Genomic DNA, 26,234 nt, shown 5'->3' with positions numbered 1-26,234 from the left:
AGGAGCAAGAAAGTGAGAGTTCACTGATGTGATTCATTAATTTGTACAGCATTAAAAAATACCAAACACATCTTTGAGTAACAGGATATGTACACAAACTGGTGTCAGACCACATCCCGTCATGATTTCTGCCCTGGTAGCTTTCTTGTCAGAGCTGCTCTGCTGGAGTTTTAGAACACCAGGTATTTCTACCAGAAAGGCACACTTTGGTTCAACCACAGTTTTTGCTCAGTGATTACCAGAATACAGCCAGCTTTAATGTCAGCCATTTATTAGAGACAGTCTCCAGCTGTACAAAGTGTAATTTAACATCTACACTCCAAAACCCGTCCCAAAGCACCAAAAGGATGAGGAATAACACCACAGGTGCTGAGTATTGCATTATTTCAGTGTTTATATACAGAGTAGACTCAGTATTTAAGTAGTTCAGCAAAGTCAGATGGAAAGGAATTACATCTGGTGCAGGGTCAAGTGACAGCAGGCCCACAAGAAGTGCTGAAGCTGTGGAAGTCTTGTGCCTGTCCAAGCAGCTTCCAGGGTGCACAGCACTCCTCTCCCTGTAGCCCTCCACTCCTCAGTGATGCTGTTTATCAGGAGCCAGCTCTTGCAGGGGTGCTGGGGAGGAGACCTGGGGTAGCCCACACTGTGTTCCACATTACCAAGATTTAACAGGACAGCTTCCAGCTGGCACACAAGGACGGTGTCTCGCCAAACAGGTCCCGTATCAGAACACTCCACGCACTCGTCAGTGCTGCAGCACCTCCCAGAAGCCATTCCTTCTGTAACTCCACTCCTCCCAGAGCATCCTGGCATCACAGCAACAGTTGCTCCAAGTTTTCCCAAGAGGAAGGCAAGAGGGACAGCTACTCACGGTCACTGTCACTACTGTCACTGTCACTATCGCTGCTGTCACCATCCCACTTGATACTCTGCAGTGCCTTCCTGCAATGTAAAACAGATCAGTTGTGTCACCTGTTGTGACTCTTGCTTGAAAAGAGAGATCCCAAAACACAAGGCCAACACAGAGAACTTTATGAGCTGTCTACTATGCCTAGTGTCCTCAAAGTGCTGAGCCAGCCATCAGGGGTGCTGGGCTTGTATTTACTCCTTTGGAGCAGATCTGGCTCCAAACTGTGGTCCCTCAAGGCTAAGCCCTGAGCACCATCTGAGGATCACCTGAGCTTGGCTGCAGCAGCTCAGCAGTGAAGTGTGAGGTGACCATGGGCCTCAGAACCGGGGAGCCACATGCAGGGCCATCCTGTACCACCCCCTGCTTTTACTGGGCTGCAGCAGTGTCTTCAGGCAGCCAGACCCAGCTAGGAAAAGATTCTGGGAAAGAAAGGTGATAGAGAGCAGGACTGAGGAGTGGGTAAGGCTAACCCCACCATGGAAAATTCCCTTCCCTCCTAGGTGAGATAATACAGCATGGAATGAAATGCTGAGGGGCCACTTCAGTCCTGGAGTCAACACACCAGGACATCATTCTGAAGCCAGTTCTCTGCTCTCTTGTCAGAGAAGCCTTTCCAAAGGAGTTTGTCCATCCCAGACCCTGTCTACTGTACCCTTTCAGCATGAAGTAACATGAAATATTCCAACTTACTTCTGTGTTTCAGAGAGTTCAAATTTCTCCTCCATCCTGCTTTTCAGCCTTTGAGATGAAGGAAGCCCAAGGGATGCTGCCAGCTTTACCATCTTAATTGCCTCATCTGGGGAATTGGTTTGCTTAGCACAGTTCAAGAACTCGTCCATCACCTTGTCACTGCAAAGGCAAAGGCAAATGGTGACTGTTCTCAGGGTCACAGGAGAGGTGCCCATTAATTTGCAGCCGGTGCTTTAGAGAGGGAGAGGAAGTGACATTTTCAGATCACTCAACCAGTCCATCTCTGCTCCTGCCAGGAATTTCACCTCTGGTACAGAGTGAAGGCTATATGGTAAGTTTGGGAATTCCTGTCCCAGCAGAAAAGGGCAGGCACAGAGTGCCATTAGGTGTGTGGGCCTTGGTACCACACACCCTCACGGTGTTCACTTGGGCAAGCTCCAACTTTATTTTAAAAAAAACCCACACCCAAACAAATCCATTACTATTCCTTACAAGTTGTGTTCTACTTCAAACAATTCCCTCTTCCAGAATCCTGAGACAAGCAGGCTGGTGTAGCCTAACAGGTACCACCTAAGATTTAGGATTTGACTTGATAAACTTGTCTTCAGAAATCCAGGCACCTCTAAGACACCTGTGCTTGGTTAAGAGCAAACTGGCTTTTTTCTGAGCACATGGGAAACCAGATGTTCAGGAGTCCTGCTCAGACTGATTTGCACCGCTGAGTTCCTCAGTGGCACTGCTCTCCATGACCCAGAGCTTCAGTGACCAACCACTTCACTCCCTCTCACTTTGCATTTTCAACACGTTTGGAGACAGAAAGCTCCTGGAATATATCCACTGGATAAACCAACAGCCATGCTCACAGGCAGAGACACACATTCATGTCTGGGAAGTAAATGGACCACTACTGTCAGTTGTAACTGGAGGCTGGACTAGCTGACCTTTGAAAGTCCATTCTATCCCAAACTATTCCTTCATTCCGTAACAGAAACTCAGGATCTCAGCCAAAGAGGAGACAGTAACTGAAGAACCTAAAAATACTTACGTGGGAATCCTATTGATTTGCTGGAAACGCTCCATCATGTTCCTATTCAAAAGGAACAAAATAATAATTAGAAAACCCCATGTAACAGGAACAGACAGATATTCAACGTCTTGGATGAACCTCCACTGACATAAGTAAGCTCAAATTCATGGAACAATCTTCCCCATGAATCTCATGCCTTGCAAATACAATCTGTACCAGCTAACTTCACTGATTAGTTTAACACAAAACATCTTAAACTCTGCAGAAAATGGAAAGTGTAGCTGGTGGGCAGTTTCCTTTAAAATACTACATATTTTTAGTATTTTAAAATACTGCAATACTCTTTTGTTGCTACTTCTTTGTTTCAAATCAATCAGTGCACAGGGAACATCTGTATTTAACAGAAAATATCTCAGAATCTTAAACTGGAGGCTAGATATTTTAACCTGTATTTCAAGTTCAGAGCATGTAGGACAGTAAATTCTAGCTATTAGAGTTCTAAAAATAGTCTGTTTAAGAGTTTTAATTAGGGTTGATGCTAATTAAAAATTTAATTAAGCTAATTAATCTCTTTATAAGTTTGAATTCCATAGAGTTCTAAAAATCAGAAAATGGGAAGTTCTGGGCAATCAGGGAAGTGATCTGTATGAAGCTCTACACCAGACACGTTCCTTTCTAAACCATTTTGAAGACAGACAACTGTAACTTGGTGCCAAGAATGAACAATAACAAAGCAAAAAACCCATCACACTCCCAGCAGGCTTTATCCCCTCCCTTTGTCTGCACTGGCATTCCAAGGCTTCTGTCATTAGCTTTTGCTTTTTGTGACTGAGCCTTGAGCTGCAGTGTCAGCAAGCGCAGAGAGCCCACACGTACCAGGCATCCTGGGTCCTCCCAGCCCTGGAGAACAGCACCACAACATGGCCCAGAGCGCTCCCTGTCCACTCCAACGGGACCTGCCCCAGCCCAGCAGCCTCATGGACAGCTTTGATTTCTTCAGCACACTTGGCAAATGCCAGCTGAATCTGTGAAAACATTGTGCTATTAAGAAAAAAACCTCTGAAATTAAGAGAAGTTTTTCAGGGCAATTTCTCCTGCAGCTCCTACAGGTTTGCTCTGTATGTGATTTAAATTTGTGAATTAACAGTTGCTACCCCTGGGAGACAAATCTCTCACTTCTGTCAGGACAACTGTCCCCCCTAGGCAAGCTCCAAGGTGGCTCTGCAGGGACAGCTGTATCTGCCTTCAACACCGTTCAGCTTGAGAAGGCAGTTACTGCAATGAAATCCTTGGCAAAAATCCCTGGATTTTGCCATGTGCTTCCCCAGAGATGTGGCTGGCTGGGCTGCATTAGTTTTCCAAATCCTGGTAAGGCAGGATCCTGCTCTGTGTTAATTTGAGGTTTCTCTATAGAGAATCCAATCTAGGCCAATCCAAAGGGTTTAGCAAGCCTGGAAAAGCTCACATGGATCTAGAAATCTGCAGTGGCAGATGCAGTGGAACTGGATCTCTAGGACTGACCAGGGATACAGCATTTACCTACAGTCTAGGGAGACACCACTACTCTCTACTGAGCTTCTGTGCTGGGGTTGGCTGGGATGGAATTAACTTTCTTCAGAGTTTCGTCTTTCTTACTATGGGGCTGTGTTTTATATTTAAGATGGAAAGTGCATTGTAACACCAGGATATTTTTGTTATTTCTGGGCAGTGCTTAAAGAGCATCAAGGCTCCCCCACCAGTGAATGAGCTAGGGGTGCACAAGGAGTGTGGTACAATAAGGAGTTGGGAGGGGACACCTCTGAGACAGCTGACCCTAAATGACCCAAAGGATATTTCAGACCACAGGATGTCATCATGCTCAGCAGATAAAGCTGGAGAAAGGAGGAAGGGGGGATACAATTGGAGTGATGGTGTTCAACTTCCCAAGTAACTGTTCCACAGGAGCTTTCCAGGAGCCTGGCTTTCCTAGGGATGACTGAACACCTGCCTGTGATGGGAAATGGTGACTGAGCTTGAGTTTTTGCCCTTTTACTGTCCCAGTTCCCTCCACCATCCCACAGGGGAGGAGTGAGTAAGCAGCTGTGTGAGTGCTCAGCTGTTCACAGGGGTTATCAGCTTCCTTACCTCATTAGGGTGCTGGTCCCTGCTCATCAAAGACAAGAACTCTTCCAACAGGTCTTGTCTCCTACTAAACCCCAGCTGTTTCACATCTGTTTAGAGAGAGGCAGTAGTTGGTAGGTGTGACCTGCATCCCTGTTCCCAACTCCTGCCAATATAGTCAGCACAATTTAAGAAGGCAGAGCCATTCTCTGTGACTGAGCAGGTGACACTTAGCTCCCTTTCTTTCCCCACATTATAAGGTCCTGTGCACCAAATACATGAACCAATCTGATTTCTTCTTCCCTTCCCTGGGTATCAGCCCAACTACTCCCCTCGGTAACGGCCTTCAAGGTCCCCAGCACTGACCAACCTGGTGGTGGTGATGACCCTGTCACAGAACAGGGAGGGAACACCACAGAGCACTGTGTGTAACAAGTTACCAATCCTAAGGGGGAACACGGACCCAAACTGCTGCTGAACAGCGAGGCCCACAACCCCCCGTGGCCAGAGACCTCCACCACTGTCAGCTGAGGATGAAGGAGTGACTTGTATTCTTTCATATGTTTTTTGGGGCTAGATTAAATCTTAACCAAGGATCTGCAGAGGTTGCACGTGATCAGATACACAGGCAAGCACTGCACCTTATCATGGCTACTCTGAGCAATGGGAAGTTTCCAAACTAGCTCCAACTTTGCACTGCTCCTGGCATTTGCCACACAAACTGCCTATGAAGCCATGTGGCCACCACTGACCTTCCCAGACTGAAGGGATCACTTCCAACTGGTTGGCTGCATCCAATGCTTGAAGGAGACCCAGTATATTTTTAGGAGATGGATAGAAGAGCTGATGAAGGAAGAGAGTCATTTCAGTCACCTGTGACTGCTCCATTTCTCCATGCTAAAGCTCTGCAACTCTTAACCTGGTACACTTACTGAAAATGACATTTCTTTGTACCACTTCAACACCACCTCAATTTGTTCCATCATGCACAACAATGAAAAGAATTTTGACCTAGAGAGAAAAAAAGGATCTAATCATCATTGAATTAGGACAACCAAACTATACAGAAGTACCAGCAAATGATGGTGTGCTGATCAGATTTGTGTTACAGATCAAGGAAACTTCACTGATTGCAACACTCCATGCAATCAGAAAAGCAGCAGTGTTTCTTATGACAGCTTAATGCTGACACTAGATAACTGGCAGAAGTAATTAGAAGTTAGACCAATGTGTTTTAAAATACAAAAAAACCTGCAATCTTCTTGCCTGATGCCAGTTTTAAGTAGGGTATTTATGTCTGAATCTGTCTCAAATGCAACCTTTAGATATAAGAACTGAACTAAATTACCCTCGTTACTTGTGCAAGTTCACAAGTCAAGCCTGAGTCCTTGGTCCAGTGCACTAAAGCATCCCTACACTAAGAAACTATGCTGTTTTGGTGTTACCTCCAAAGCTGCCACCCTGGGTACACAGAACAGCAGAAACCACAACTGGCTGTTCTAGTTGTCAGATGGGTGTTGAGATGAACTGATGCTCCAAGACACTGGACTTCAGTTCAAAGTCCACAAACTGAAGACAAATCCTAAGCAACCACTGCTCTTAAGAAGGATCAAATTCCCAAACTGGACATACAGTAACCAGCTGGTGTTCAGTGTTTGAGTCCTAGTTTGTATTGAAGCTGACAATGACATGCAAGATGCTGAATATGATCTCCACTCACCAGTAGCCATTTAACCGATCTACATCCAAGAATTTCCAGTTGTCTCCCTTCTCCAGTGCCTTATTTAACTGATAGGCAAGCTTGATATCCTTAAGATCACAGCACTGCAATAAACCACTCAGATCTGAATGCTAGCAAATGTAACAGTCAATACATCCCTCAAGACTCACTTTCACAAAGGTACACGCACATGTCACAGACATGCAAATTACCAGTTAGGGAGAAGTCAAGCAAAGGACTGCAGAATTATGGCAGAAAGTTACAGGAGGTGATGAGCACAGATGAAAATGGGAGATATGGAAAGCCAAACCTTGTATGACAGGATGTAAACTCACAGGCAGTTCTCCAACAGCTGGAGAGGCTCAAAGGAATTCTGATGGCAGGGAAGAGGCACTTACCACTTGCATGGCGGTGGGAAAAAAGCTGGCTGAAAGGGAGCAAACGAGTCTGTTAACTTCAAGCTTCCAAGGAGACATAAACCAGCTCATTAACCCACCCTCCCAGGGGACAGATAAAGCATATTCAATTAGAGACTCAATCTGTAGCTCAGTTTGACAATATAGCAGCGTCCTTCACTTTCTTGGTAGAGTCTTAGGTGTGGCACAGGTGGGTGAGTTTTTTTATACACTTCTGGCAGCAACTTGGACCACAGAAAAAACAGTTTACCACACTTAGCTGCACAGAAGCAAAGGAAGGAGGTGTACAACATTCTGACTCTTTCCAGCACTTTGTTGACACCACATTGTCTACAGACCTTTCTTTGCCAAACCCATCTTCAGATGGAAGCTGCATCTGCTTCCAAACGTACAGAAAGGCTTATGAACTTCCCAGGGCAAAGCTGTGTACATACAGAAGGCAGGAAGAGCCAGTAATACATGGGATGTTCAGAATATACCCCTCCTACAGACCCACACTCCAGTTTTCCACGAAGTTTTATTTCATAAAATTTTCTGAACAGGATTAGGAAGAACTAAAATAGGAAAACTCACACACCACACTACAAGAAAAACCTGCCATTCACCTGATGTGTATCATTTGATGAAGTTGTTGTCAGATGTTCCTCCTTAAACTGATCTTGTAAATAGCCTTGGGGTACTAATTACATGGACTTAAAACACTCATTCACACAAGCTACACACCTACTTCCACACAAAAGCCAGTGCACCAATGCACAGCACAATTCCCAGTACTGGAATTTGCCCTTCTTTGTCTCCAGAAGTATCAGAAGGGACTGAGAGAAGCAAACTGCATGCATTTATCCTAGCTGAGTAAAACTACCTGAAATTCACAGGTACGTTTTTACCCAAGCTTGAAGTCCTTACCATCATCAGGGTCCTGGGCAGTGAAACTCCTCTTTTCAACCTCATTTAACACCTCAGAGATGATGTCTGATGACTGAACATCAACTGTGGGACAAAGAGACAAACAACATCACATCTCAGTTGCACCAAGCACTTCCTTAGTGAAGAGCATCAGCCTGCAAAAACAATTTGAAATTGGGAACAAGCAACATAATTTTAAACAAATGTAATTTCTGTGGTGCTCCATGCCAGCTGCAACTTAATTTCCTGTAAAATTTGCCCAGCTATTGCCAGATTTCCACAGCACAGCAGGGCATAACCAGAAAGATATAAGTACTTTCTAGCAAGGAATCAAACAGGCCTGGTGGTTTGTCTGTTAGAAGGCTGCACTGAAAAAAGCAAAGTATTTCATAACCAAACAAACAAAAATTTAAAAGGGGAAAAAACAAAACACCAAAAAAAACCCCCTAGAACCAAATACAGACTCCAGAGCAATTTCCTCACATTTCTTAAAACACAAGGACTGCAGTTAGGACTACTCTGCCTATTTTCTTCCTACAGTCAAAAGTCTGTGCGCATGGGATCTCGAACAGTTGGGTTTCTGCCTTCTAACACAGCTTTTTTTCATGACAGCTCTAATGCACAGAACTGTCGCAGGAAAACAAAATCCCTGTGCAGTTTCACCCCTGTAAGTGGCACAGTCTATGAAATCACACCCACTGTGGTCAGATCCAGCCTCCACAGCGACTGAGTAGCGTTTACTCCCGGGATGAGGTTATTGTTCTTTTTTTTTTCACCCAAGCAGAATCAGGCAGCACACTAAGATCACACCCATAAAAGGCTGACTTTTAATCCATAAGTGAACTGCCTTCACCCATCCCATCAAAGCAGCTGCTACACAAGGCACATTCATGGCCAAGCTGACAGCACACGTACCGCCTTTGTAGTACACGGAGAGGAGATGATCATAGGATGCCAGGCTGGGCTCTGGAAAGCAAACACATTCCAGTTACTTCAACATTCCTGGCTGAGCTTCGTGCCACAGCTCTAATTCACAGTCTGCTTCTCCAGTCAGGCAGCATGCACAAATTTAATATCTCTCCCTGCCCACCCTAATGCTGGACCAGACCTCACATACAGACACCTGGGACCACCAGCTGAAGCACCCTGTTTCTGTGGGGGGAGCAGCCAAACCTCCCTGTTCTAAATTAAAATCAAAACCACTTCATAGCTAATTCCCCTTCTCCTCACAAATGGAATGTTTAGCCTACCAACAAGCATGCTGCTGGGGCAAAGCACACCCCACAGGACATCAAATCAATTCTACACATATTCTCTGTTTCTGCAATATTTATTTGAAAGAAAAATTATCATCTAGATCAAAAGCTTTTTTCTGTAGAGATGTAGATATATATACCTGAACTGGCTTGGATGGCTTGTGAAGTACATCTTCCCTGGAATCAGGGAATCACCATGTCGTGTGGTGCAACTCCTGAGTTAACTGTTCTGTTCTGGAGGTGGCACTGGAATATCATAATCACTGCACATAATAAATACTCTGGTTCTCTTACCTATATCAAGTGCTTCCATTTCCTTTAATACCGATAAAGACATACTTCTGCCCACACCACCACATCTTCTCAGAGCCTTCAGTACAGAATTAAAAGTCAGCAGAGTTGGTTGCACTTTCTGTTGAGCCATGTGAGTCAGGAAGTCCTTAAAACAAAATCCCCAAATCCTTAGTGCTTCACATTGTGGATCACAGTTCAGCTTTCAGGTGGGTTATACCTACATTTCCTCGACCTAACCCTTCTCACCCCCTTCAAGTGAACAACTCCGTTCTAACTCATCATTTATTAAGGGAGTACTGTCTAATTTTTAATGACCAAAACCCAAGGCTACATTACATCAGAATACATCTTGAAGATTTGCCTGTAGAAATAACAGAAATTTTTATAGTTACATAATATCCTTCCTTAGTGATGTGTCAATAAAACTCTAAATTCCATTTCTGTCACAACACCATGAACTAAGACACAAATTCAAAAGAGTTTTTATCTAAAATTGTGCATTTATTTTATTTCCCAGCAGTAATTTCCCCAATTACTTTCTGTCCAGCCAGTTCCTGGATCAAGTACGTTCTCACAAGGCAAACCACTCTGCAAAGGCAAGGTTGGATTTTTCACATTTGCCACTCCTCCACAGTTAGCTTTTCTGTTTAAACTACTGTACTTCCTTACAGCAGATTAGTATTTGGGGACAAAGTTCTTGATTTCAGTCTTCCAACAACTACAAAATTTTACTAATAAAGCAGGCCCAGAACCCACACTCCTACCCCTTCCCCACCTCTTTTGCTCTGCCCTCCTTACCTTGGCTAATTCCCATCTTTCTATGAACTTCTCCTTTAGATACGGGACTGCTCTAATCAGTGCATTGAAGGTGTGCACATCAGCTGGAAAATGTAAGAGAATCCATTTTAAACGACAGTTTATAGTCTAAAGGAAACAGTTTGCTCTAGCATGGCTCAGTTTTTGGCAAAGTCTCATGCAAACCTGTTTCCAGTGAGCCAGCCACACGCCAACTGCACTGGAATTAGCAGTTTGCATTCAGCTCCCATGATCCAGCTGAGGTCCGTACCCCTGCGCCAATCATCACTGCCATGAACAAACACTCCTGTGCCCAACACGGGGTTTCTGTACTCAGGAGACCACAAAGCACAACCAAGAGACACTCACCCTTGTGCCTTTCATTCAGCAAGTCTATGTACATGTCATATGCTTTAGAATAAGCCCCGTGCTGCAAAAACAAAAATAAACAATCTCTGACTGTGTGAGATTTCACAAGCTGAAAAAAAATCCCCCAGCACTGAAAAATAACTTTACCTTCACCATCCCACGGATCATCGTGCAATAGGAGTGTGCATTCCTCTCCGGCATTATCTTGAATATCCTTTCAGCATGGTTGTTCTCCCTAGAACCAATGAACAAGACAGATGTTAAAGAACCAAATAAAAGATACCTTTAGGAAAAGGATTCAACACGCAGAACAAAAAAAAATGGGCTGTACCCCAAAAGACTGACATTCACATATCACACTCATGGTACTTGGAGCTATTCTACAATCACCTACCAGATTTCCATGAACACTTTAAAAGATCAGCAAACACAGGTTTATTTAATAAGTAACATTTGTGAGTATGGGCTGCTAAAAGACTTAGGTCTGTTCTATAACAATACAAGTGCATAACCCACAGAATATGGGAATACAGGCAACATTTTCTGTACCTCCATCTGGGGCCAGATGACTGAGAACCTCTTTGGAGCTGTCTCTTTGGAGCTTTCTGTTCTGAAGCATTCTCCTGGAGAGATTTTTGCAAAATTAAGTTTCTGAAGTTGAAAATTATGATTTAACATCAAATGACATTATTTGCTAACAACACTGAAGTTCAGCAACATGGACCAAAGATGGTTTTTAATGGGTTGTATTAGAATAATTTCTATCATAACATTCAGGAAGCAATAACTGGATCAAGAATAACATTTATGTTACCAAACATATTTACACAAACTACTGTTGCTACTAGGTCACTCTTGGGATTTTTGTAACAGATTTATCTCCTGGGAATGTTGACTGCATCTGATCCAGCTCATAGCATCTCCCATGCAGACAGTTACAGTACAAAAATTTTGACATCACCTTGATATTCTCCCACTATGTATTAAATAAATAAACAGAGATCATCAAGTTTTCCATACCCCTGGTTCTTCCAAACCGTCTTTTTCTTCTTCTTCTTTTTCATGAGTAGGTTTAACATCTCCATAAAAGCACAACAAATCTAAAAGGCTGTTTGTGGTCTCCAGAGATACAGGGGTACCTTTACAAAACGAGAATTTACGACAGTCAGAGAAAGTGAAGAGCTCACAGCTCTGTAGCCATATCAGAAATCCTTTGAACACCACTTTGCTCTCTTTCAACACAAAGACATTCTCTAGCAAGTCCCTAACCCTGGGTGTGACACCAGTACTACCACAAACCCACTCATTACAGGAGACAATTTTAACACTGAACTAGAGTATGTTTTTCTACTGAAGCCACTGAACGGGTAAAGTTTTCCTGATAAAGTAGGAGAGGGAAGTGACAGCTGGCAGCCAGAACTGTGAAGCAGCACAGCCAAATACAGCACCTGAAATTTCTAGAGCTTTTCATAACTCTTCCTAGGATACACCCTGCTGTGAAGAACACTGTGTGTTCCACTTCCTTTGAAAGACATTTAAAACCAACAAAAGGTTTTAATCTGCTTCCTGTTCAAGCAATCATTTGTTGTCCTTATCACCGAAGTGACGTGTCAGACAAGCAGTAGCTAAAATTCTCCAATTAATTCTAAAGAACCACCTCACTGGACCAGAGTCAGTTGTGAAAGGAGCAACAGGGTCACAAAATTGTCTCCAGAGCCTATGCCAGCTACTAAAATATTTTTGGCACAATTTAAGAAGAGCTCCACCACAGAACTTGGCCTGTGACCACATACCTGCCTGTAGAAGCTGATCAAAAATGTCCACCGACTCTTTCACCATTCTGAGGTGGATGCGCTCCCTTAGAGCTTCCTCGCTCACTCCTTCAGTCTGAGGTGTGAGACTCTCAGGCATCAGGTACTAAAAGCAAAGAGTGGAAGTCAGTGATAAGCTCAAACCTTCTCTAAATAGCCTCACTCTTCACCCAATACACTGCTTGCAGCCCAACAACAGCAGTCCTTTTGGTGATGAAGGACCGCACACATCTTCATCCCTCACTTTTGTGCTAGGAAGCAACATCTAAACAACACTGCTTTTCTTACTTTTAGCTCCAGAACCTGATGTGATACTGAACTCCCAAGGGAAGATAGTCACTACAAAAATACAATGTTGTTTTCATACTGTCTGAGAAACAAATTATCTTATCTTAGCTTTGGACCAGTCTGACATCTGATTTCATTGACAAAACACAAATACAATGAAAACAAAAAGCTTACTGGTATGTTGGGCTCTGCAAAAGTCTTGTCAAAGTACTGAGGAAAGTTCTTTATAATGTATTTTGCAGCATTTCTCCCAGACTCCTTTGACAATGAATACAGACGCTGCATAGAAATGAGAGACAACAAGATGAAGAAATAAACGAATTACAAGGCTGAAAGTGAGGAGAAACATTTTCTTTAACATTGAACATTCTGATGGGATCAAATTAAACTCATGCTTCATTTTCAACTTAGTAGAATCACAGGAACAATGTTCCAGATAAACATTCTGGTATCTGTGCCAGTATAAGAATGTCTATTCTTTAAATGCCATTGTATTCTACTTCCTTGTTACTTAGTCAAGGGACACAGTTCAGATGTCTAAAAAGCTCAAAAACATGTCATTTTAGAGAGAGGAGAAAATTCAGAAAATAATCTGCTACTTCATTTTCTTTTGTAATCAAAACCAGGCTTCAATCAGATAAGAGCATTCACAGCCCAGGAGGGAAGCTATCAAGGAGCTGAGAGGAAATACCTACAGAATTAGCTGCGTTTCTTGGCATAAGGAAGGGGTCATCCTGGAACATGTAATGAGCAGCTGTAGGATCCTGTAGGAAGAAGAGCCCAGGATTGAAAGGTTTATAGCTATGTGCACAAGCATAACACTCTGCCTCATGGAGTTTAAGGCACAATGAATTCTTCCATGCATGCTTTACAAAAGTTCATGTTCAAAAAGGTGTAGCCTGTTTGGAAATAGTTTTAAAAATATTTCCATCTTACACACACACTTGCAGGCTAACATGGTGACAAAAAAGGGTCCTTATTATAACATGGCAAGCATTAAGTGTCCTGCAAATCAAGCAGGACCCCAAGTGTAACAGTCTTGGGAAGCTGATGGGACTTGCAGGTTTTGATTCAATTTCCAGAATTCAAGATAGACAGGATTAAAGAACAGCATGACAGCATTTCCAGGTTTTGCCCAGCAAGAGTAGACACTCATTGCACTTTGTAATGCCTTTCTGGACTGAGATTGGGAAAGACATCCTGGATTGGGAAGCTGAACTGGTGAAGGAACTTGCTCCCTATGTGAATGAAAGCCTTACCAAAGTACTGCAGCTTTCACTAGTAACTGCAGATCTCTCTTAGCACAAGAATGAGGCCTTAAGGACACCCCAAAACACCCTGAGACAAAGGGAAAACCCTGATGTGTAAGTTGCATCTTTCATTTATGGCCAAAGTAGAAATTAAAGGCCTCCTGAGCACAAGGCTATTGCACAAAATGGACAACCTGACCCATTTCCACAATCCCCAGAACCACTCACCCTGTTCACAGTAGAAGCCAAGGTCTGGAGCACCGCGAGCTTATCCCTGAACACAAGGAGTTTGATTAATACTCAGCTGCAGACTTTGAATGCTGTGCATTACATTGTTTGGAGAACAAGCACAGGATTAGCCTGACCCATAAACATGTTCAGTTCTAGGAAAAAATGGTTTTACTGCACTTAAGGGAAAATGCAAAAATGGTCTCAGCTGTTGAACAACCGCAGGAAAAAAAGATTTTGAGGAAAACCAGAAGACCAACTGTGTTTCCTGCTATTACTCCTGCCCTTATAATAGATTATCAAAGAAAGATCATAGGGAACAGACACAAAAATAATTCCTTGGAATGCTGCTCCTAGAGCATCTCTGAGGGACAAATACATCGAGTCCCTCTCCAACACACGTTTTCGCGAGAAAAAATAAACCAAACCAAAACCAGTTATCTCAGGACTCCTGTGCCTGTGGATCCTCAAGACTTTGGTTGTTTCCAGCAAACAAGGAAAGGCCAGTTAAAGTGTTTAGGTGAAGGTGGCCTTACTTTAGGTTTACATGCAGACACCATTTGACCATAAACTTAATTTTTGCTGTACAGACATGCAATTCCATCTTAAGTGCTCCCAACAAAATAGCTCTTGTTCAGTTTTGTGATTTTTAAGCAGGATTTATTCAGCCAGCTATCAATGATCAAGTTTTATTTTGCTGGAAGAAACATTCACATGCACACAGCCAGGTGAACTTGATTTTACACGTCTTTAGCAAATGTGATCTTTTACAAAGAAATGGAACTATCCTTAAAAATGCACTTGTAGCTATTTGCAAAAGAAATGTCAGGAATGCAGTGTACATAGTCTGCACAAGGGTAAGAGGCAACAGTATTCACAGAGCTCCAAATCAGCAGGAAAACCACTAGTGGGACATTGCATCAAGGAATACAGGAACCTCAACTTCCTTTTTCAGATTTGGTGGGCAGATTACATTTAGCTGTCTACCTCTGATTTTCTTCCAAGTCAAGATTCCAAAAGTAAACACTCACCATGTTTTCCTTCGTGGGAGCACAATTTCTTCTTGAGTTACTGTGAGAAACAATATTAAAATGGTCATTAGAAATAAAGAGATGCCCTCAAAAAATTCTGACCTCAGCTGTAGTAAGGTGGGGGTTCATCTCTTCTCCCAACTAACAAGTGACAGGACAAGTGCAAATGGCCTCAAGTTGCACCAGGTGAAGTTTAGATTGGATATTAGGAAAAATTTCTTCACTGACAGGCTTGTCAAGCATTGGAACAGGCTGCCCAGGGAAGTGGTGGAGTCACCATGCCTGGAGGGATTTAACACATGTAGATGTGGCACTTAGGGACGTGGTTTAGAGGTGCCTTGGCAATGCTGAGTTAATAGCTGGACTCCACTAACTCACAGGTCTTTTCAAATCCAAGCAATTCTACGAGTCTATGACAATTAATAAGTGGACCCAGCTGAAAGTACTAAAACAAGAATTTTAAAACCATAGTTTCACATAGGCTCATGGGGCTGCACAACTCAGTTCAGGCTCCTGGAGCATGGAGCTGATCGGTGATGAGGTAAGGAATCAAGTTAACCCAGGAAATTTCTGCACAATGAAGACAGGGAGAAAGAAAATCCAAGAAAAGGAAAGTAGGGTGTTTACATCATATTTATTTCCTGACACACTGTGTTGTTTCACGATTAAAAAAAATATTCAAGGAAACAGTAATGAACACATCTTACCTTGTGAATTGTCCACAGTCTTCCCAAGAGCAGCACTACTCGAAGAGCTCCTATAAAACAATCAGGGATTTGAATTTATGGCAGTCCCATTAATACAGCAAAAGCAGAGTAGTGAAATTCTGTACTAACTAAAACATTAGAGGGAACTGGAGTGCATTAGAGTAACTGGCAATGTTGCACTGTTACTAACTCCAAATTATTTACTACCATAAGACTTATATTTGATGCTTTTCTTAAGGCCCTAATTTCAAGAAACAAGAGGCTGTATGTGAATAATTATATTACAAAAAAAATCCATGATTATTTAATACCGGGATAGGATGTTTTTGAAGTAGTTTTCATTAATTAGTACATCTTAGAAAGAAAATCATGGACATAAATCAGAAAGGACACTCTACGCTTTAGAGAAAGGATCGTGCTGGAAACAGCACTTTAAAAAAATACTTTAGACACGAGTAGGATTTACAGAAGGAGAAAACCCAGTGTTGATGATGCAGGTGAATCAGCCCTGGTGAGTTCCAGATGCCCGGATGTCTCTACAGAGCTACAGAAACTCCTCACAAAACCACAGTTAGAGCAGGCACAAACACATGAACTTGCTCAGCTGAGTATCACAAAGCAGCTGCTTTGTGCTCACTCGCAAGCCACTGCATCAAATCTTTCTCACCACTGTTCACATTTTACTGCTTTTGACACAGACTTAGGCTTACATTAAGATACTTTTATTTGTTTTGGTCATGAAGCAACCTAACAGTAAAGCTTACTGCAATTTAAGAGTCTTCAGTGCCTCCACAGTGACCTTGACCCCGAGGCAGAGGCTGTTAAGGTACAGCTCTGTGCTTTACTGTGCCACTGCAAAATTCTACCTGCTCCTGGAAGTCTAATAAAGTGATTAAACATGATTTTGCTATCCCAGATACGAGTTATGAGAACCCAGTGAACTGGGACTTTTTCATTTGAGGCATTCCCTGAACAAAACCTCCTCATTTCATACAATGATAGACTGTTAAGGGGCTGAAAGGGACCTTAAAGATCACCCAGTTCCAACCTCCCTGCCGTGGGCAGGCAGGAAACCTTAAACTAGACCAGGCTACTCCAAGTCCCATCCAATCTGGCCTTGAACATAGCCAGGGTTGGGGCATCCATAACTCCTCTGGGCAGCCCGCGCCAATGTCTCACCAACCGCACAGTGGCAAAGAATTATTCCTTCGCCTATCACTAAAACTCCTGACGAGAAGCTCCTCTCTGGTCTCCTGGTAGACCCCTTTCGAAGAGTGCTATGAGGTGTCCACGCAAAATTCTCTTCTCCAGGCTGAAGAGTCACAGCTCTGTCAGCCTTAGTAGCGGAAGTGCTCATCTGCTTTTTCATGGGACTCATCTCTAGGGATCGCTTAAACGCTCAAAGTCTCTTCCGGTGAGGCTCCGAGCCGTCCAAAACCAGGGAAGATCCCCGAGAAAGGCGTCCAAAAGCAGAGAAGAACCCCAGAAAAGCAGCTCCCTCCGGCCACGCCGCCGCGACCACGCCAGCCCCACGAGCCACCGCACACGCGCCCTGCAAGCGAACGCACTGCGCCTGCGCGGCCTTTCCCGCCTCACCCCCACACCCCGCGCCCGTCGATTCCTCCCGGTGCCGGTGCCGCCGCCGCCCCCCGGCCCTTCCCTCCCGGCGGACCCTCACCGGCAGCTCTCCCGCCCGCCCGGGAGGCGGCACCGCCGGCCCAGCCACAGCGCCCGCTGCCAGCAGCCGCCCGCCACTCGCCGCGCCGCCATGCTGGGCCCGCGCGCTGTCCTCTGGGAAGGGGGGCGGCACCACTCCCCCGGCGGGGCCGGTACCGCCCCTCCGCGGCGGTGGTACCGCCCGGCCCCGCCCCCCCCCCGCGCCCCGGACCGCGTGGTGCTGCCCGTGGCGCGGCACTTGCAAGGGGAGAGCGGGATCGGCTGTCGGCCGGGGAGGAGATCGCCATGAGGCCGCCCAAAGTGGTGCCGTGGCGGCGGCTGGTCGGGGTGTCCTTCGGGATGTACACGGCCGAGGAGATCAGGTGAGGGTCCATGCGTACGCGTCCGGAGCTGTGCGGGTGCTGCTGGGCACTACGAGTCCCAGAGTGCCCCGCGGCAGGGCGCCGCGGAGCTGCGGCAGGCTCTGGCGCGCGGCCTGCTGGGACATGTGGTCCGGCTGGGCCGGGGCCCAGACGCCGGGATGGCGGCAGCCGAGTTTTATACAAGCTCTCGCACCGCTGGAGGGGACACACAGGCAAAAATACGTGATTTCTTAGTAGCATGGATAAAGATATAAAAGAAATATTTGCTGTGGTAGAAGTGATTTTGCTTTGCTCAGATGATGAAATCATTGGTACGCAAATTCCCGTTGCATCCGCAAAATGTTTTCAGAAAGATGTTTTCATCAGTTAAAAAGATCGCACAGATACTTAAATGCCCATTTTAGTCGTACCGCTCAAGTGTGTGTCATGTTGTTGTTTGCTGCCGTTGATTTTTACTCATCTCTTTCACCTTAAGGAAACTGAGCGTAAAACCCATAACAAACCCTCAGTACCTGGATAATGTGGGGAATCCGGCTGTAAATGGATTGTACGACTTGGCCTTGGGACCTCCGGACTCCAAAGAAGTGTGTGCGACTTGCATGCAGAACTTCAGCAACTGCCCCGGACACTTTGGCCATATAGAACTGCCTCTGACTGTCTACAATCCCCTGTTCTTCGATGTATGTACACTTAGTGATTGCTCGTAAAAGGGGGGGCGGTGGTGCCCGAGCTGTCATGTAGTTGCAGTCCTTGAAAATAATAAAGGTGCCAAGATCTGTTTTTCTTTTAAGTGTAATAACAGCAAATGTAGTAGAAAAGGTTTGTTGTGTCATGATAGTTCAATACAAATAGGCCTTCTGAAAAATAAGGACTTCATTGTAACTATTATTTTACTCAATATTGATAGACAGGTGAGGGGGGAATGAATATTTGTCATGAGGTGTGTGACTGACTGTAGGATGTCATGCTTTAATTAAATGGATGGCACAGTAGAAATTATCATTTTTTCTAACGAACTACTGCACATAAACAGCTGTCTACTCATCCAGTTTATAAGAAACCTGAGCTGGGATGAATTTTCTCCTGAGGTGCTGATCTCACCATTTACAGTAGCAGCCTTTTGCACAGGCTGCTAATCGAGAGTCAAAATCTCACTTTCAAGTGTCTAAAGTTAGATGAGGTACCCACTTCTAGCCTTGTTCCAGCTTTAACTCAAATGCCTGTATTGATCAAGGATTAAAATCCTGCAGCAGTAATTCCCAGCCTTCAGGCCACGGGGGCTGTGCGCAGTTGGAGGGAGAGAGCTGTGTTAAATAATCACACTCAGCTGTGTTAAATAGTAAAACCCACTGATAATTTCCCAGACCTTGAGGAGAATGTGATTATATGAAGGATCTTGAAGGATTGAGACCAGAATGTTTCATTTTACTAGTGTGGGGGTTTGGGTTCCCCATTGTCCCGTGTGGGATGAGCTGTTAGAAGCTGTAGTCACCGTGCTGTGTAAGAGCAGCCTTGGTCCCAGAGATGCTGTAGATACCACAGGTGTTTCATGTATCCGTTATGTGCAGAGAGTTTATCTACAGACCATGCTTTGCATATGAGTTTGGTTGAAAGAAATTTTTTTCAAGCACATTCTTTATGATTAAAATTACTGTTAGTCTAATTTCCCTATTATAGTAGCACTTTCTTAAAGTACAAACAACTGTATTTACTTGCTTACTGTGCACGCTAGTAAATCTGCCAGCATAACATTTTTTTCTCCTTTTCTTTCCAGAAATTATACCTTCTAATCCGAGGATCTTGTTTGAATTGTCACATGCTGACATGTCCTCGAGCTGTGGTTCACTTACTGCTAAGTCAGCTGAAGGTGCTAGAGAAGGGGTTGCTTCATGCTGTCTATGACCTTGAAATCATTCTGAACAGGGCAAGTACTGTCTATTGCTCCATCTCTTTTGGAGTTCATAGTCTCATAACTATAAAGCTATGCCAGTTTCTTTTCTTCTGTTCCTTTTAGTTTGTAGAGCAATGTGCAGATGCAACAGGCTCAGAAATTGAAGAAGAGTTAAATCGCCATGTCCAGGAAATGTTACAAAGCTCTCAAATAAGTGATCGGTGTTCTAATGTAAGTACAGTCAGTGCTTCTCCTGAGGTCTTGGGCTTTGTCCTCTTGGCAATGTGCAGAACAAAGCCTTTCTTTGACTGTGTAGGTGCTGGATTTTGTCCAGGAGTTCTGACCTGTGTTATGTTTAGAGGGCTTTTTGAGGGAAATGTCTGAAATTAAACTTAAAAAGGATTTTATTTCCTGTTTGTATAACCACTGAGTTTCTGGAAAATAGGGAAATGTCTGTGTAGGGAAATGTTTTGATGGTGTAAGTTGCATATAAAAATCTGATACTGCTGTCAGTACATCACCTACAGATGTTGATACTTACCTGTATGATGCTCTGGCTGTTTTGAGTTGCAGAACACATTTTGAGAACTCCTGCATCCAGCAAACTTGCAGAATTAATTACAGTGGCATTTTTAGAAAGACTTGCGTAATTGCATTCTAATTTCCATTTAAACGTAGTTTAATATGTATGGTTAGTAAAGTCAAATATGAGTGAAGAAGATGTTTAAAAATGTAACATCATCAAGCAGATTTGTTTATAAGCCAGTTTTAATTCCTTGATCACTTGTTTAAAAACTAAGCTTAAGCACTTTGTAAATCATACATTCATAAGCTGTAAAAAGAAGTGATTTTTGTCATTCTTATACCTTCTTAAATCATCATTAGAAAAAAGCTTTAAATTCCAGTACTGACTTGAAAAATAAGGACTTTATGGAATAAATTGAAAAAGGAGGGTGGAAAGGAGGGATGTATGTCTCCAGCAAATGGGTAGATGATGAAAGAACACTACAGATCAAAGCATGAATTAATCAGTACATGGATGTGTGTGCATTGGTACTAATAATGTTCATATTGATAGTTAATGTTACTTGTATCATGTTTAGTGAATTATTTGTGTAAGATGTTTTATTTTATTTTTATTCATATTTTTAAGGGTTTGGTTTTTTTTTTTTCCTTCATCAGGTCAAAAATGTGTGTGAGTGTAGAAATAAACTGATAGCACAGTTCTGGAAAGCGCACATGGGTTCAAAGAAATGCCCAAACTGCAAGTAAGTTTAAGTCCATGAGGAAGTAAATAGCTGGTTTCTAGTTAAATACAGTATTTCTATTAACTTGTATCTGCCTGTCCTGTTTGGTTTTTTTTCCTTTAAGATCCAGGAGATCACTGGTGCGAAAGGAGCACAACAGCAAGCTGACAGTAACCTATCCTTCTACAGTGTACCATAAGTCAGGAGAGGAAGGCATTCTGGATGAAATAGCAGGTAAAATATTTTTCTTCTACTCAAATATGTTGGTAATTCTCCCCTGAGTTTAAGGGGCAGCGATTCCTAGCAGTGAATGTGCACTTGGGACTCATTTATAAAAAATACTGATTATAACTAAACTAGTAAGCTTAGGAGTCAGAGAGAACCCAGTTCCATTAAACTTCTATTTGAGAGCCTGCTGTGCTTTGCAGCTTCAGTTGTCTCTGTGCCAGGAAAAGAAGCACAACAGCATAATCTATGTCAGTTTTACGGTGGTTTTTGGGGCAATTCATTTTTGGCGGTAGTTTTTCTGCTGGATTTTTTAAACAGAGCAACTAGAGATAAGATTAATTAGGAGAAAGATAACCAACTTCAGAAAGAAAATGGCATGAATTTCCTCTTACAGAGTAAAAGACAGAAAGAAAAGTAGGTGGCACTTTCCAGGATTAATTAATCTATTGATTGAATCAATTTAAACCTCCTTTTTCCTCTTGCATCCTTGATCCTTTACACGAGACAGAATTGAAGCAGATTTTTGTGTGTTATTTAGCCCTTAGAAAAGGCTTCCACAGAGAGTTTATTTTGTTTGCTACTCTGTGATTTAAATACTAAATTAAATCTCTGGAGCTGTGGCTGAAGAAGCAAAATGGGAAGTATTCTATATTCTGAAATGGGATGGACCACACGGTTAGGTACATTCTGCGTAGCCTATACATGGTTAAGTCCCAAAAGGGGGTACCTTTAACCTTGGCATTGGTGCATTTCTGTTTAAGGGATGGAAAGTTCTTCTAGGTGAATGGAGAATTGAACTTACAGTATGCAAAAATCTGCATTTCTGGACCTTAGCCAGAAAAAGAATAGGAAACTGTGTGAGGTCATGGGAGAATTGCTTTTCATCAAGTTGTGTACTCTGGGACTCACGGGGCTGGCCTGCAAGAGAAGTGGAAATTGAAATCTAAAATCTCTGGCTTTGTTTTTAAAATAATAATCTTTTTGCTTTTCAGTAGCAAAACCATGTGTTTTCCTTCCTCTCCAATGCAGAGGTAGCCCAGACTCTAAATTATAATAGGGAAGGATTGCTGGCTGGTGCTATTGTCTCCTCCAGTTGAGTATTTCATGGGAACCTTGATATCTCACTGAAGTACCTGAACCCCACTGAAAGGCTCCCCAGCTGCAGGCTGACTCTTGATTTGTGTTTTGGTCAGGGGATGAGATCATTTGAAGAAAGGTTCCAGCTCACTATAAATAAAGCATAAACTTCAGATGTTAAAATGGAGTCTATTTCTGTTACTTATATTCATATTCACTAGTCACAGAAATGGTTTCTTTCGGTAGTTCATTTCATATTCCCAAAGCAAACATTTAAATGATAATTTTGATGTAGATGTCAGCCAGTATATTTTGTATGTATTTCCATTCCTTCTCTGAGCTGGAAGCACTTACCACTATAAGCAAAAAAACCCCCTTTGACAATAATCTCTTGAGGGTTTGGGGTTTTGGGTTTTTTTGGTGTTTTTGTTTGGGTTTTTTGGTTTGTTTGTTTGGGTTTTTAGTAAATATTTTATTTTTATTTTCTTTATTACTTTTCAGGTATTGATGAAAGCCAGTTAGGGAAGAGAGGATACCTGACACCAATGACTGCCAAGGAATACATCCTGGCTCTGTGGAAGAATGAAGGTAATGGTTGTGAAGAGCAACATCACTTTGTTTTCTGTACCTTTTAGTGGATGAAGCCAGTAACTATTCCAGTGTGAACTCCTTGTCAGATCTTTGCCTTTTGCCTTAAGGACTCCTGGTTACAAGATAGGTTTTGTGACAGGAGGAGTGGCAGGCAGTGAATGCAGAGACCTGGATTCAATTAACACTTTGATCAGTTATTTTTAAGTTGTGGCTCCCCACAGATCCCAACTGTTGTTTGCAAAGATTTTGATTTTCCTGTGGTGCTGCACCTCACAGTTACCCTAGTTAAAGCCTGAGAATGGATTTATCAGCCTCTTTTTTGAGTTGCCTGTACTCTGAATCTGTCTGCAGTTGCCAGGAGAAAACAAAGCAGTTTTGTGATATAGTCACAGTTAGTAGCTGGAAACTTTCTTCCTCTTGCTTTGCTTTTTCTTCTCTCTATAAACTATATTTCTGTCCAGAGTTGTTTCTAAAATACGTGACTGAAAAGAGGGTGTCCGTTTTTTCTGAAGTATGTCTAAATGCTTTTATTTTAAACAAGCTCAATAGTGTTTAACTTAGCAGATTCTTTGGACTTGGTTGATCAAGTGCATCTGGGGGTTTGGATTCCCAAACAGTAGCAGTGAGGACGAGTTTATATTTTCATTGTATCTTTTTAGGTTTCTTTCTGCATTATCTCTTCCCTGGGATGGATCCCCATGAAAGTTCAGGATTCAGTCCAGACATGTTTTTTTTAGATCTACTTGTGGTTCCACCTTCAAGGTAAAATCTACCCCCCCCATAATTTTGTAGAAATCACAGGGTTTAGTGCATCCTTTGCAGGAGTTGGAGATCTAAACTCCTATAGCACAGACACTGGCCTGCTGAAGTGTCAGTGGAGTGTTAAAATAATAAAAATCACAGTAGTAATTGGTGATAAGTTCTATTGTAACTTCCAAATAAGTTTGTTAGAAGACTGAAATACTAATTATGGAAAAAATATATTTTAGTGTTAGTGTTTTAAATTACTATAGAATATTATAAGTGTACAGTACTGATAAAATTTCATGTTAAGGATCATTCCTCTTTTATGACTGTCCCAGTAGAATATAGGAATTTTTAAATGCCTGCTGTTAGTTTGTTTGGATTAGTTTCCATGCACTGCAGATTTAGCTTAGAATGTTTTGAGGTTTATCATGTTGCTTTTGAGTGGCTTTAATCTTCTAAAGTAACTTTGATTTGCTGTAGGTATCGTCCTGTAAATCGCGTTGGAGACCGCCTGTTCACAAATGGGCAGACTGTGAACTTGCAGGCTGTGATGAAAGATGCCCAGTTAATACGGAAGCTCTTGGTTTTCATGGCAAAAGAGCAGTGTCAGCCAATAAAAATTGCAGAAGAAATTCAAACAGTAAGAGTTGCTGGTTATCTTATTCTTTGATTTTTTGGATGTGTGGGTCGAGTTCAGGTAGGCTCCTGCTTAAGCTGTGCCAGTAACAATTTTTGACTGAGCTGTTGGAGCATCTGCTGGTGGAGATGTTCTCCATTCTCCATAGCTTCCCCCCCCCGACCCTTTTCTACCTGGTGCAAAGGAAAAAAACATTTTACTCAGATTCTCTTAGTCGTGGTTTTTGGTATTAGATTGCTGTACGTGAGACGTAACAGGCTCCTGTTTCTGGAGAATTAAATCTGTACAGCACAGACAGCTCACAATAAAACTTTGCCAACATCTCATCACATGAAAATAAGGGAAAAAAGCCACTGTAGCTTCTAAGCCTAGTGGAGCCAGTTGTGATTGTGTTTCTTTTTTGACAATTGATGTCTAAGTAGAACCCAAAATTTCACAAATAACATTAATTAGTAACAACGCTTGGCTGCTTTTGACAGTTCACATAGTTGTATAGTGTAAATAATAACATATGTCAGCTTGCCTCATTCCATGTTTGTTCAAAAGTTGTATCATTGACAGGTCTTTGACACTGGACTCAGTTTCAGCTGACCTTGATTTAGATCTTACGTGTAAAAGATCTTGGAAACATTTTTAGTTACTCAGAAAGTAGCCACTAGATGGAGATAGGTTCATAAAACGTTTGACAGGAGGTTAATGAGTTTTGGATGTGACTGCTGTAGCAGCTTTTAGACTGAAAACGAAGGGGGATGTAGGTGGTAAAAACTCTTGGATTTACATTATTTTTATCTAAGAACAGGATTTTTTAGTTACAGTGATTCCTAACCTGGACTGACTACCAGTGCAAAATAATGGTGAATGTTTCATTTGTTATGTTTAATACTGTAATTAATACTATAATTTCAGCCTAGTAAATAGAAGATATTTTTTGTTAAGTCCAAGTTTCTAATTTCTGTAGGAGACAGGAGGGGATAGTGAACCTCTGGACCGTTCTGTGCTGGCAACGATTCCTGGACAGAGCATTGCAGATAAGCTGTACAACGCTTGGATACGTCTCCAGAGCCATGTCAACATTGTGTTTGATAGTGACATGGACAAGCTGATAACAGAAAAGTACCCTGGTATTCGTCAGGTGGGTAGGAGGTGGAGTCTTAGACAGTTAAAAAAGAGAAGCTGATGGAGTCAGAAAAAAGTGAACTATTTGTGGTTAGTAGGTGGTCATTTTCATGACACTCATCATTGCAAGAATCCATCTGGTTTTCCATACTTTCAGGTTTTAATTGTTACCTTCTGTTTCCAAAGCTGCTGGAGAAGAAGGAAGGGCTGTTCCGCAAGCACATGATGGGGAAGCGCGTGGATTTTGCTGCTCGATCCGTCATTTGCCCCGATATGTACATCGGGACCAACGAGATTGGCATCCCTATGGTGAGCATAAATAAAGGACTGTGTCTTTTTGGTGCAGCTCAGGGCTGAACTACACTGCTGACACTTGGTAGCAGTTTAGAATGTGGAGAGTTTCTGACTCGTCTGAACTCCTTCCTGCCCAGTGTTAATAAGGAAAGAGCAGTGAAGAGCGGGAAATGCTTACTGTTACAAAGCAAGAACACCACATCTGAGAAAGGGGATTTAAAAAAAAAAAAAAAAGAAAAAACTGTACATGCTTTATGGGATTAGGAATTGGTGCAGGCTTTAAAAGCAGATCCTGTTTCTCCTATGGTCTTTGTACAAGGTGTTTTTGAGGTATTGCAGCCTTAAGAGAAGTCCATGATAATGTCACCAACTTCGTCCATCGTTAAGGATTTTTAACCACATAGAGATGACACCAAGCCTGAATTTGAGCTTTTCATTATCATCATCATCTTTGAAGAAAATAATGAACCTGGTGATAATGTGCTTTTTCTCTCTATTTGTTGGCTTGTTTGCAGAATTTAAATCTGTGCTTTCTTTCTTTAATTGCTAATTGAGTTTTATACTGCAGT

The 26,234-nt window shown here is 42.6% G+C and overlaps 2 protein-coding genes across 3 annotated transcripts in view; one reads left to right on the top strand and one right to left on the bottom strand.

Moving 5' to 3' along the window:
• Nucleotides 1-260: 260 nt before the first annotated feature.
• Nucleotides 261-17,588, bottom strand: PTCD3 (pentatricopeptide repeat domain 3). Its single transcript, XM_082281623.1, has 24 exons — nt 17,477-17,588; nt 15,799-15,848; nt 15,092-15,131; nt 14,061-14,106; nt 13,278-13,346; nt 12,757-12,861; nt 12,277-12,400; nt 11,504-11,622; nt 11,033-11,106; nt 10,631-10,718; nt 10,484-10,544; nt 10,118-10,200; nt 9,320-9,464; nt 8,685-8,735; nt 7,770-7,853; nt 6,846-6,874; nt 6,448-6,551; nt 5,660-5,738; nt 5,480-5,570; nt 4,752-4,837; nt 3,504-3,652; nt 2,646-2,687; nt 1,601-1,759; nt 261-942 (listed from the first exon to the last, which is right to left on the bottom strand). The coding sequence occupies exons 1-24, from the start codon at nt 17,566-17,568 to the stop codon at nt 864-866; spliced, it is 2,049 nt and encodes a 682-aa protein (XP_082137749.1). The 5' UTR covers nt 17,569-17,588; the 3' UTR covers nt 261-863.
• Nucleotides 17,589-17,705: 117 nt separating this feature from the next.
• POLR1A (RNA polymerase I subunit A) overlaps nt 17,706-26,234 on the top strand; it is a 29,876-nt gene continuing 21,347 nt past the window's right edge. Inside the window, exons 1-11 of one of the 2 annotated variants that reach the window (XM_082282603.1) lie at nt 17,706-17,837; nt 18,313-18,517; nt 19,612-19,761; nt 19,852-19,959; nt 20,911-20,996; nt 21,100-21,209; nt 22,782-22,868; nt 23,531-23,633; nt 24,099-24,258; nt 25,214-25,387; nt 25,558-25,680. In XM_082282603.1, the coding sequence (XP_082138729.1) occupies nt 17,761-17,837; nt 18,313-18,517; nt 19,612-19,761; nt 19,852-19,959; nt 20,911-20,996; nt 21,100-21,209; nt 22,782-22,868; nt 23,531-23,633; nt 24,099-24,258; nt 25,214-25,387; nt 25,558-25,680 (1,383 nt within the window). In that variant the 5' untranslated portion in view covers nt 17,706-17,760. Of the gene's footprint in view, nt 17,838-17,994; nt 18,149-18,312; nt 18,518-19,611; nt 19,762-19,851; nt 19,960-20,910; nt 20,997-21,099; nt 21,210-22,781; nt 22,869-23,530; nt 23,634-24,098; nt 24,259-25,213; nt 25,388-25,557; nt 25,681-26,234 lie in introns of those variants that run through there. The other variant, XM_082282604.1, reaches the window with a different exon arrangement.

The sequence above is a fragment of the Coloeus monedula genome, assembly GCF_965178545.1.
Source record: "Coloeus monedula genome assembly, chromosome: 5".
Classification (NCBI taxonomy): Eukaryota; Metazoa; Chordata; class Aves; order Passeriformes; family Corvidae; genus Coloeus; species Coloeus monedula.
This window is presented reverse-complemented; position numbering and strand designations above follow the sequence as displayed.

Excerpts from the sequence above, each read along its gene's own strand:
- PTCD3 (XM_082281623.1), bottom strand. The coding sequence starts at position 17,568 with ATGGCGGCGCGGCGAGTGGCGGGCGGCTGCTGGCAGCGGGCGCTGTGG. Across the intron at positions 12,401-12,756 it reads TTGCAGAGCCCAACATACCA|TACCTGATGCCTGAGAGTCT; the intron begins GTAAGCTTTTTG and ends CTTTGCTTTTAG. Across the intron at positions 9,465-10,117 it reads AAAGATGGGAATTAGCCAAG|GACTTCCTGACTCACATGGC; the intron begins GTAAGGAGGGCA and ends TTTTGTTTTAAG.